Source organism: Anser cygnoides, chromosome 4 (assembly GCF_040182565.1).
Source record: "Anser cygnoides isolate HZ-2024a breed goose chromosome 4, Taihu_goose_T2T_genome, whole genome shotgun sequence".
NCBI classification, from domain to species: Eukaryota; Metazoa; Chordata; class Aves; order Anseriformes; family Anatidae; genus Anser; species Anser cygnoides.
Genome location: NC_089876.1, coordinates 60,066,257 through 60,078,130, shown reverse-complemented (window position 1 = coordinate 60,078,130; position 11,874 = coordinate 60,066,257). Strand labels below are relative to the sequence as shown.

Genomic DNA, 11,874 nt, shown 5'->3' with positions numbered 1-11,874 from the left:
ATAACTTTTTAGAACTCACTGTCATACTTCTATCATTTAAAATGATTTTCATTCATCAGCAGTTACACTTACTTTGTATTCTTAGCTATATTACAAAAGTATCCATAACACATTTACTCAGTTTTCCAAGACCAATTTGGGGGGCATTTGGAGTAACAAGGGTGTCTTTTGAAAAATTAGACGTGATGTCTTTTAACACTTTAATGGCCAGAAAAGACCATTCGATCATTTAATCTGACCTCTTGTATCGCATTTCACCTCAGCATTTATTTGTGCATTCTCCGCAGTGTTACAATATTTTTAATATACATGCGAATATAAACAATTGAGTTGAAATGAGAAATTCTGCTTTTTTTGCCATTACAGATGTAGGAAACATAGGTACCCTTTCACGATAATCATTAAATAAAAGAAAGGACAATTGACATGGTGCATACCTGGCACCCCATCCTCACCGCCTTGCCTCCTCAACTTTCACAGCCTATGCATGAAGAGAGAATTTGTCACTTAGCCTGAAAAGGACAGAAAGATGAGATGAAAGCATCACAATGGGATAATCCTATTACTGTAATTAGGGAATCATCATCTATCACTTCATCTGTAAACAAAGCCTTTTGTTTTCACTCCAGGACTTCCTGAGCAAGTGAAGGCAGTCAACACTCCTTTCACTCTTCCTGCGCATGCAAAACCTGTTTCATTAAATATTTCTCATTTATTTTCTGTCATCATGGGACACAGAAACCTATTAAAACCCGATGTTTTTCATCTATGAATGTAAAAAATCATAAGAAAAGCTGCTTAAAATGTTAACTATCGAACCATCTGAAATCTATTGTCTAAAGCAGTAAAGCAACATTCTTGGAATAATGGTGGTATTGAAGCTGAGGAGAGAAATGCTAGGGAAAAAACAGTAAAAATATTCCTCAGCTAACGAAGGACCAAACAAGTACTAAAAATTGATGAAGACAAAGTTTGAAAGGTCCTCTGAAGGAGCAATTAAACATTAATAGAAATATACAAATAACTGTGTAGAGTCAATAAGTTGTGCTCAAACACTCCATAAAATTGCAAACTGTCTCAAACATGATAAATATCATTTCAGAGCACATTTCCCTCATTCTCAGCTCTCTCCAGATCAAGCTACTAGCCTGTAAATCTGTATCTTAATACTAGGCAATTGCCTACTACCCTGTGCTTCTGAAAAGTACAGAAGAAGGAAGGAAGAAACAGCCAAATTAATGTATAAGAAATTACAATACAGAGTTCTGTCTGGTTTGTTCCTTTTCAGTGGCTTTGACTACAGAAATAATTTCCATGTTACTTACTGTGTTTCATATAGAAAGTTTTTCAAGTTTAATCTCTCTGAATCACCCCTTCTGTTTTGAAAACAAATAGTAGTGTCCATTCTACTTTCTATTGCATTCTCTTTAACATACCCATTTAAAGGGGAGAGCCCATGGCTTTTCCACATTATATCAGATGGACATTTTCCCTAGGACTTCAGTCATTCAGAATTTTCAGAATTCAGTCATTTCACAACTGCTTTTTGATACACAGACTGAAATGACTATCAATTGTAGTCCACTTTAAATAATGCCACCTTGGTGCAGGTGAATTGCACTGTAGACAACTAAATTTAAATTAGTGACTCTTGTATTTTTCCGGCATGACAAACTTTTTTTCATTTTTTACTGACAGCTTGCTAGTTTTCTAATGATAGAAAGCTGACAGCTTGACTATCAACATTCACCGTGCTTTACTATTAGATTTAAGTGCCATCACTAATTGCTGATGAAATGCATTGACTCTTTCTTTCTGGGCTGGCCACTTCAAGATGCAGCGAGATCTGAACATTCCTCTTCTCAAGCAAAGTGCATGATTCAACTTGTAATCTTGGATGTCATGAAGAAAGACCAATATGATGGAGTCCCGACTTTGTTCAATAGCTTGCTGAACAGCATGATACACCTTAAACCTGAAGCAAAAATAAGACAAAAAATGCATTTTATTTCATGTTGGGGAAAGCAAGGACAAACAGTTCTTTTGACAGCTCACATATTAGCACATTAGACCCTGATTTTATAAAGTCAAATGGGTTTTAATGTACATTCTGTGATAAGAAAGTGTCACGACTTATGTTAAATTAGTTACTTTTTAACTACAGAAAATTTACATTCTAAAAATATAACCTAAATCGTACAGTCTTTTCCTTCCCTTTCAAGATCACTACAGAGAAGTAATGAAAAGAGTTGTTTAAAGATAAATAAAAATCATCTTTGTATGCTAGTGATCTCACCAACAAAACTTGTTGTGTTTCAAATGTGTAATTTTAAGGAAAGCAATTTACAGAGGTGATATTGACAAAGGTTCAGATATCCACCAGTGTACACGTAGAGCACTTAAGTTCATTAATTTTGTAACTGTTCAAAAATTATGATATATTAAAGTAGAATTTGCATTGCATTTTTAATTAATCTACATAGCAAAAATAAAGATTACCTTATTAAAAATCTGTTAAGAATTTTTTCCCCTTACATACAGTGTTTTATATTCTACTCACTTCTTGCACCAGGGATCCTTTAAGAGATGCTCAGTCACAACAAAAATAATCTTCCTGCTCCTTCTTATACAGTTAATTATGGCTTCAAATTCTGATATGCCTGCTTCAAAGTCCCGTTCTTCTAAACAAAACCTAACTTCAAATTGCTTATTTTTTTCCAGAGAGATGAAATTCTTCAACACCCAATTCTTGTCGTGTCTTGCATGAATAATGTAAGCATCATAATCATACTCTTCCTGTAGTCTATCAAGTTCTTTAAAACCAAGTATTCGATTTACTGAAATGTTCCAGTAGAAAGCTATTCTCCACCCTTCAAAATGGATGAGAAGAACAATGAAAATGAGTAGCATCACTACTGTAGTAGTGATCACAAACAGAAGTTTAAATGGAGCGCTGTCTTTGCAGGCTGAGCTATCAAAATGCAACACCAGAGTACCATGATACTTAGGAGGAGTGTTGCAAATGTACTGAGACTGCAATCCAGGTACATATGCTTGGGTCACATTAAGCCAACTAGCAAACCAAGCAATACTTTCACAGGTGCAATCAAATGGATTGGAATCCATCTCTAGCTTTCTCAAGTTCTTGAAAGCTGGGCCAAACACCACTTCTTCAACTGAGGTTATTAGATTTTTCTGAAGGTTCAATGAATTCAGAGAGGTTTGGTCATCAAATAAAGTTGCTGGAAGCAGATTCAAATTATTTGATCCTAAATCCAAATATTTTAACTGAAACAGACCCTTGAAAACCTGAACTGGAATCTCATCAAACCCATTTGATTTTAAATTTAGAATATGCAAGTTGGGAAGGTCTTTTAAAAAAAGAACAGGGCCTCCTGGATTTGCATGTTTCCAAAGCCGAGCTAAATTATTGTGCTGCAAATTCAGAATATCAAGTTTGTGAAGTCCATCAAACAAATCTTCCTTTACGTTTGCTATGTTGTTATTGCTGACGTCCAGGACAGTCAGATTTTGTAGAGGATGAAAAGGTGAAGGAGAAATTGCCAGATTACTGCAACCTACCTTCCTTAGCATCAGCATTCTAAGGCTTGGAACAAAAGAGAACGATTCACTTCGCAAAGTCAAGTTTTTGTTATAGGAAAGATAAATATACTGTATATTATTGAGACCTTTAAACTCATGACCTGTGAGCTCTTGACTAATTTCATTAAGACCAAGATCTAGAATTTTCAGGTGTCCCAAGAAGGAAAATGCCCCACTTTCTATTGTAGAGATTCTTGTTTTTGTGAGGTTGAGAACCTGCAAGCTGGAATTAGCAAGCGATAAAAATGTTGTATTAGTTATTCTTTGTAAGTTTATGTTGCAGTTAGAAAGACTCAGGTATTTAAGGTTGTTCAGACCTGTGAACATATTAGTAGTGATTCGTGGAAAATTGTTATTATCCATTAAAAGGTACTCCAGGTGGTATAACCAATGGAAGGAAAAATCTTCAATTTTCCCAGTGAGCGAATTTATCAGATTCAGATGTTTGATGCTGGACAATCCATGAAATGAACGTGAAGATACACGAATAATGTTATCCTTCAGGTTTAAGTACTCTAAATTTGAAAGCCACTGAAATGAGTCGTCTTCTATCACAGAAAGAGAATTTTTGGAAAGGTTTAAGACTGTGAGATTTGTTCCTTGCAGTCCCTGGAAAGTTGTCTTGTTAATGTATGAAAGCATCACATGGCTCAGTGAGAGGTTCTGAATTGCTGTGTTTGATAACTCTGTACAAAGTTTCTTTGTGCGATTTTCACCAAGTTCAACATTGTTCAATATAAGGCCAAACAGATTTCCAATTGCACGTAAACATCCTGTGTGAAACTAAAAGAAAAGGAAAAAAAAATGGTCTAAGCAAGGGGATTACAGAAGAGATTTGACCCGTGAAGCCTAAATTTGGGAAGCGTATTCAAGTGAGATCATCAAACAGAATAAAACTCCCAACTTTTTCCACACCTGAGTTTAGACAAACTTCTTGATTTACTGTTTCACATGCTAGTGGTTCTAAAATTCTAATATGATTATCATAATTTTGACTGGTACTATTTTAGAATAAATAAAAGGTTTCTTAGTCAGATGAAAGTTGATTACAATTGCGTATCCAACTAGCGAAAACCTTTTTGCTGCAAGTATCGTAGAAATATAGATGATCTCTTTTAAACTTCCTTTTATTGGTTTCTGCTAAGGATACCAATATACCAGAGCAAAAACAGATGTAAAAAAAGTGATTTAGGCCTTCAGTTAACCAAGAAGAAAACCAGTCTCTTCGTCTGAACAAAATCTATATTCAAGAACCATGATACTACACACTTCCTTCCGTGATATAAATTGCAGGCCTCTGTTATAGTGCTGGCCCCTCATCTTGATTTCAGATGTCGGTGGAATAATTACTTAATTATTACTTAATTAATACTTAATAATTAATAGTACAGTGCGATTAAAATGCATACGGCTGCTTTTCAGATAGCAGTAAATTCAGAGCAAGCTAAACTAGCATAAAGTAGCTCTGCCAAAGAAAGTCCCATCCACTTATCCACCCGCTGCACACTTGTGCCAGTATGGGTATTCATGTGGTCATATGGTGAACCAGATAGGGAACTAGCCTAGCTACAAGATAACCAAGCCAAGAAATCTGTAGAGTTTCCCTAAGTGAGCCAGTCCATAGCCTCATTATAGTTTGCATCAGCAACAGGGAGGCATGAAGCCTAGAGGTGAACCAATTTAGACCTGCAACACTTAACATTACTCTTTAATGAATTGTGTTTTAACACTGAGGGGGGCAGAGAGAACAAGGTAGAAAGCAGTGAGGTAGGTGGCAGAGCAAACAATGCCTTTTTTTCTTTTTTTTTTTTTAAGTAAAGAGTGAATATACTTTTCTGTAATAATTATTTCTCTGGAGTAGCCCATATGCACAAATGAAATTTCTCTCTGATAAATAGAAAGGGAGACCTAGATTGTTTAATTAGTCTTGCATAATATCATACTTTCTCCCTGACTTAGAAAGATTTTTCCAGCTGTTCACCTTCAGTTCATACAAAAAACCCACAAACCCTGCATAGAACATACGTGATGACGGCTCACAGAGGTAGAATCATAGAACGGCTCAGGTTGGAAGGGACCTTAAAACCATCTGGTTCCAACCCCCCAAAGGTTCCAACCCCTGTTAGCTACTCAATCTAGCTCTTGCTTGAGACTTATGATCTACATGAGAACACCTCTTGCTGATAACAGTGTCAGAAAAATAATTGTGTATTACTGTTGAGGGTCAGGAGCAATGCTGTATACAATAGAATGGTTTCAACTTTGATCTTGGTGGATTCAAATTATATGTATAAAACATAAGCCATACAATCATATGGGATAAGTCAGGATAGTTCCATTTTGTACTTACACCAGTTGAATTCTGTTGAAATACTTCCTACCTCTTTCAGGGGATTTGATGACAAATCAAGACTTTTCAATGAAGTGTTGCTAAGAAAACTGAGGTCCTCCTTTTTTAACTCAGTGATTTGATTGCCACACAACACAAGCTCACGGAGGTTCTGCAGCTGCTGTTGCCATCCTAAATTTGCTGACTTCAAGTGATTATGAGTTAGATCCAAAATATTCAAGTTCTGCAGAGAAGATGCAAACAAAATTATAAAAAGTCTTTTTATGTAATAAAGATATTGAAATATTGCAGTTGTCTAATTCATGAGAAATTGGCTGCAATACTACAAATATTACTACACCAAAGCTGGCTGTAGTCCTTCACACTTAGTCGAGAGTCATGCAAGCAATTGCATTTTACATAACTGAACTTGAATACTGAGTGTGCCAGAAATGTTCAGCCTTGCCCAAAACCACAGCTGTGCTCATTAGAGCACTGTAGGACAATTAGTTCCCACACATTGTCTCTATGTTCTTTTGTCCTTAGGCCCTTCCTTGACCGCCAACCTCATAGATGCTACAGAGAATATTTAACCACATAAGAACTAGCAGGAAAAACAAAGGCAGCTAAAACCTTCTTATTCTCTCAGTCCCTGAAGCCCTGGGAGACACTACATTTAGCCTAGGCATCAGTCTTATCAGTCTGAGTGTTTACACCTTGACCTTGAGAATTTAGGCTAGCTATCATTTTTAGACCTCATGCAACTCAGACTCCTGACCAGCCATTCCACCCTATGCTTCATCTGCTGCTGCTATTCTTTCAGCACAGATCCTGTATGGAGAGATGCCTCAATCGGATGCAGCAGAGGAAAGGGGAAGGAGAGCATTGGCTCACAAGGATGGCCGCAACTCCAGTGTGTTCAAACACAAGAAGCCACTAGGCCTTTTCTTTAGAAAAAGGATGAAGAAAGGTTATATGCTGGGTATCTTCAAATGGAAATAGGCAGCTGTTTCGTACACACACACATATATACTTTATTTACAGGAAAAGGTGCATTTTTAGCTTACCTCCAGGGTTTTGAAAGGATCATTTTTTACATCTATTATGTTGTATCCTAGATTGAGCTCAGTCAGGTTGGTGCAAGAAGCAAATGTTCCATCAGGGAGCTCATGCAATTGATTATGTTCTAGCACCAAAATTTGCAACAGGGGCAAATTTTTGCATAGTTCTGGTTGCAGTTTAGAGATGATGTTGTATCCTGCGTTTAAGTAAACCAGCTTGCTGTACTTGGTCAGATTTGCAGGACATAGTTTTTTTAGCTGATTATGAGAAATGTCCAAAACAGTTATATTGTTTGGGAGATCAGAAGGAATTTGAGTCAGTTTTAGGTGACTGCAGTCTGCCATTGTATTTCTGATTTGACATTGCTTTCCGACCGATGCACACAGCAAGCAGACAGACACCAGTCTCAAAGATAACCTGTTCCAACAAAGAATATCACTTCCCATGGCTTTATCTGCAAAGGCAAAATGAATTTGCATTACAAATTACAGTCATTTTGACACAATTCATACATTATAACTTAACCCGAAGGGTAAGCAAGCCAGGCACAAGAAATCATGTAGTTTTATACTGAGCAAACACTGATTATTTTTTACCTATAGAAAAGGTATGTTTAATAATCACTCTGCTGAAAATAATTATGTTTAAAAATCTACCAACAATTTATCTATAATGAGTGCAAATTTTCAATTGTTTTCCATTTTCTGATTAATTTTGGATTGATTTAACATGCATAAAGTACAATAAATATGACAAATTATGCACAGGCCCTTCAGTGTTAATTATCTGTGCTCTGAGCTTTACTACGCTTAAATTACTTATAGTTATATGCAGTAAGAATACCTAATATAAATGCCATTTTATTTTACAATTCTTGCCAGTTTTTGTTTTACAAGTCACTCACAAAATTCTAACCATCTATTAGTTTTGTTGCTTGTCTAACTTTAGTTACAGCTATAATAAAAGAAGGAATACCAGGCTATAGAAAGGTGTATGAGAAAGAACAGACAAACGCAATCTATACCTACCTAAGCAAAACAACAAAAGTGAGAACTGTAGAGAAAATGCTGTCCACAGACTGAAGGCATTTTTAAGATAATTTATAATGTCTTAACAAAAATTCAGTTCCTTGCTGGGCACTGCACGTGGACCTGTCCTGTCCTTTGCGGCTCACTCAGCCTGGCTCTCTGCTCACCTGCTGCTGGCAAACAAACAGGGGAGGTGAGGGGACAGCAAATATCTGAACCTGGCAGTCCTACAGGCAGCTTGACCTGCTAAAGCTGCTGCTGAACACAGCCCCCTATCCCTCCAGCTGAGGAATATGAAGGACTAGTTTTCCTTCCTCATTCTCTGCAACCCAGGAGCTGGAAGAGTGGAGGAAACCAAAGGGGGAGCTTGTTTGATGCCTCTAGTCTGCATGCGTTTGAGGGTTTGTTTTATAGAGATAAGGTAACTGCCAGGCTCCTCGGTAATTATTAGCAGCTCATCTTTAAAGTTTGAAAGGAGCAAGAAACACACTATACAAACATAAACCCAGTTCTTTGGATGACTTCCAGCGAGGCTAACAGGGCTGCCTCCTTGTGCTTGGCCATTTTCATTGCAGCAAGTCTGGAGACAGCTTTAACTGTTTTATGCTTTGGTTAGGAATCCAGTGAAGTAAAGACAACTGCTATCAAATTGGAAAGACAGGGTTACAGAATAATATTTAAAGGAGAGCAGACAGAACCAGAACTGTCAACATTATTAGGAAGAATCTTAAAATTGGAAAACTGCAGCAAGGGAGCCTCTAGCATCTTCTAGTGAGTGATATTCCCTCTCCACCGGCGATGTTTGCAATTTAACATAAATACCTCCTGCCAGCTGGGGTCCTCACAGCTAGACACAAGCACCCAAGCACGCTGTCGTTAAGCAAACAGCAAGGGCACCGACTTCGTGCAAGTTCAGAGAAATCTACAACCAGGGAAACTGCCAAACTCCTGAGCAGTGCTTTAGCTTCGCCTCTCTGATAGCTGTATTTATTACAAATACCTGAAGAACAGCATCAACTTACCACCGTGGGCTTTACCTCCTTCAGTCTGGGGGCATCCAGGCACCGCACAAGTTCCTCAGTGCACAAAAACCATCAGGAAAAAAGCTGCCCGGAGCTGGAAGGAGAAGTGAAAGCGAAAGTGAAGTAGGGCAAGCCTCCGTGCCAGCGGGGCAGCTGCTGCTGGGAGTGCACAGGGGTTTCACAGATGAGCAGCATCACACAACCCAGTAACAATCCTGGCTAATTCCCGTGTCTCTGAAAAAAACTGAGGACATATCCCGAAAGCAGATATGTTACTGACAGGTTACTGGCATAGGGATATTACTCTTATGTGGAAACAATGCACCAAAAGGGTTCTACAGAGCCAAATAAAGTATGCCTCTTTAAAAAGGGAACTTAAGTGACAGCATAATATATTAATAATATATTATATATAACACCCTTATAGTAATAATATCATATATTATATATTATATATAATAATAATGTTAAATATATTAATTATTAATTATAATAATACATTAATCAAATATTTTCTATTGTAATAAAATAAGGAAATGTTTTCAGAAGACCAAATAAAAGTTTCAGGTACAGCTTTTAGATGTTTTTCCTTTTAACGTCACTTGTGAATTCACTTTTTCCAGGGACCTGACCATCACTTTTCTGGAGAGAGAGGACTTGTCCAATACATGCTTCTGGCTGTGACAAAAGGTCCTGCTGCTTGGGCTACATTGGCATTGGTGCACCTGTGTGTCACAAATCAGGAGGCTCACAAACCTCTTACTCAAGAAACCTCTGCAGGTCTTATCCAGCCATAGGTTCAGCTCACATTATCAGGTAGTAGCGCTGTCCCTCGAGTGGAGACAGTAGCTGCAGCAGTTGCCTAGAAAAGAGTAAAAGTGGGCTGTAATCCTTCCTTCGAAGTGTTTGAAATCACAGCCTGAAGGAACATGTTAACCCCCCACCTGCCAGGAGCTCTGGGAGGGGAGGGAGGCTGTGCTGGCTACCATCCTGCATCCTGTTAAATCTGGGACCACTGGCAGCTTGGCAATGTTGGGGAGCACAGGGAGGCAGAGCAACTGCCTAGTGAAAACTATTGCTTACTCTTGGAGTTAAGACACCAAAATGGACACCAGAACCACAATCCTTTACAGCTAAGAGGCTCTAAGGCCTGTTTCATTCCCATTTCATAGTCAAATTTTTGTCTTCCATTTTAGCTTGCTGTGGGAAGAAGAAATTTGTTCCATATTGCCCTGTGTGCTTCTGCAGAGATAATTTGATCGTAAGTGCAGTCACACTAAATTACTCTGAGGAGGGTTTTCCCTCTGTGTTTTAAAACTCTGCTGCTCTGGAACAGATGGGATTGCATTGGTGGCAAAGAAACAGAATAACTAACAACCTTTGCAGAGCATTGTTCTAACACAGCAATACTGTCAGGTATTTTGCATACCATTTCCCTCTACACCATAATCTTTGCAAGGTGAAAGCTGCTCTTTGATCTCACCTCTCAACTGATTCTTGCACAACACCTCTAGCCATTTTGCAGCATGATTTGCAAGAACCAGCAACTTACAATGTGCAAGGCAGACTCTAGGGCATACACAAACAGTTCAGATTCACGAAGTACAGGATTTCTGAGGCAGAGGACAAAAGTTGACACATCTGTGCCTATTTCAGTGGTGTGAAATCACATCAGGTTCTCAAGTTTCCATAACTTCACTGTAAATTAAATGGCACTTGTGTTTTCAAGAGCTGCAAAGGACATGGTAAACTCATAGGGTAGGAAAAAGTCAAGCACTCCACCTGTCCTAAGAATATTTTAGGGAAAAAGCAGAGCAAAATTAAGCAATGACCCCATATGGTGGGTGATGAAAGCAACTCACGTCAGTTGGTTCTGAATGGTGACAATAGGCAGCAGGGCACAATCCTGGATATGTAGCCATTTCACTCGTAGCTAACAGCAGAGAGCAGCCAGCTGCTGCACAGACCTAGTATAAGTTTATTTGGACTCCAGGCACAGAAGGGTGGGGACATAGGTGCGGTATCTGATGGAACACTCCCAGAACAAACATGCCACCGAAACCTAGCATAGAAAAAAAGAAAAAAGGAAATTTACTAATCTTAATCTGGTCTTTAAATACATACAGGTGTTAACACGGTAGCATGCAGCTAGTGGGACTTCAGTGTTTTCATAAACTGAAGTCAGACTGCAAGCATCAGGGGAAGACCCAAAATAACACACAGACACTATGCATGGCTCATGGTAAAAGCTCCATATATTGTGGTTGGGTATAGAAAGAAGTGTAGAAAGAACTGAAAGAGTTCTGGAAGCGAGCCAAGCTACCAGGAGAAAGCAAGCAGGAAAGAGCAGAGAACTGAACAGTTAAGATCTGAGGCAAGGCTTGACAAGGGACATCCTTCAGCTTTGAGGAAAACTGATGAGAGGACAGTGGGGCAGATAAAGCAAGCTTCTATCTACCTCTAGGGACAGAAGAATAGATGTTTTTCTGTCACTGTTCTTAGACAAATTCAGTTGTGCTGCTGAGGAATCTAATAGGTCAGGTGCCTTTTGGGTGCAATGGTTCCTTTAAGGCTGCTCACTCATCGTTGTTAATTTAGCGGTGACAGGTGGTAAAAATTGATTTTTTCCATTAGCTTTTTGTGGGTGCAGAAGTGGAAAAGCATATCTGAGGGCTGACGTGCAGGTAAAGTAGACCATATGCTTATTTTAGTGTATTCCCAAACTTCTGGGTACTATCAAAGACAGGAGAATGTTTCCACAATCTTTTTTTTTTTTCCCTAGCTGAAGACATTGCCTGGGCAGGTGGCTGAGAACTCAGTCCATAGCTTG

The 11,874-nt window shown here is 38.5% G+C and overlaps 1 protein-coding gene across 7 annotated transcripts; it reads right to left on the bottom strand.

Moving 5' to 3' along the window:
* Window positions 1–242: 242 nt before the first annotated feature.
* TLR3 (toll like receptor 3) lies at window positions 243–11,055 on the bottom strand. Of its 7 annotated transcripts, none has more exons than XM_013179771.3 (8): window positions 10,907–11,055; window positions 9,801–9,906; window positions 9,045–9,138; window positions 8,023–8,195; window positions 7,000–7,448; window positions 5,985–6,176; window positions 2,561–4,386; window positions 243–1,975 (listed from the first exon to the last, which is right to left on the bottom strand). In XM_013179771.3, the coding sequence occupies exons 5-8, from the start codon at window positions 7,438–7,440 to the stop codon at window positions 1,747–1,749; spliced, it is 2,688 nt and encodes an 895-aa protein (XP_013035225.3). In that variant the 5' UTR covers window positions 7,441–7,448; window positions 8,023–8,195; window positions 9,045–9,138; window positions 9,801–9,906; window positions 10,907–11,055; the 3' UTR covers window positions 243–1,746. The 7 variants fall into 7 exon arrangements, with proteins under 7 accessions (XP_013035225.3, XP_013035224.3, XP_013035231.3 ...); XM_013179770.3 differs by having other exon boundaries at window positions 8,023–8,192; XM_013179777.3 differs by having other exon boundaries at window positions 8,023–8,192; window positions 9,060–9,138.
* Between the last annotated feature and the right edge of the window lie 819 nt (window positions 11,056–11,874).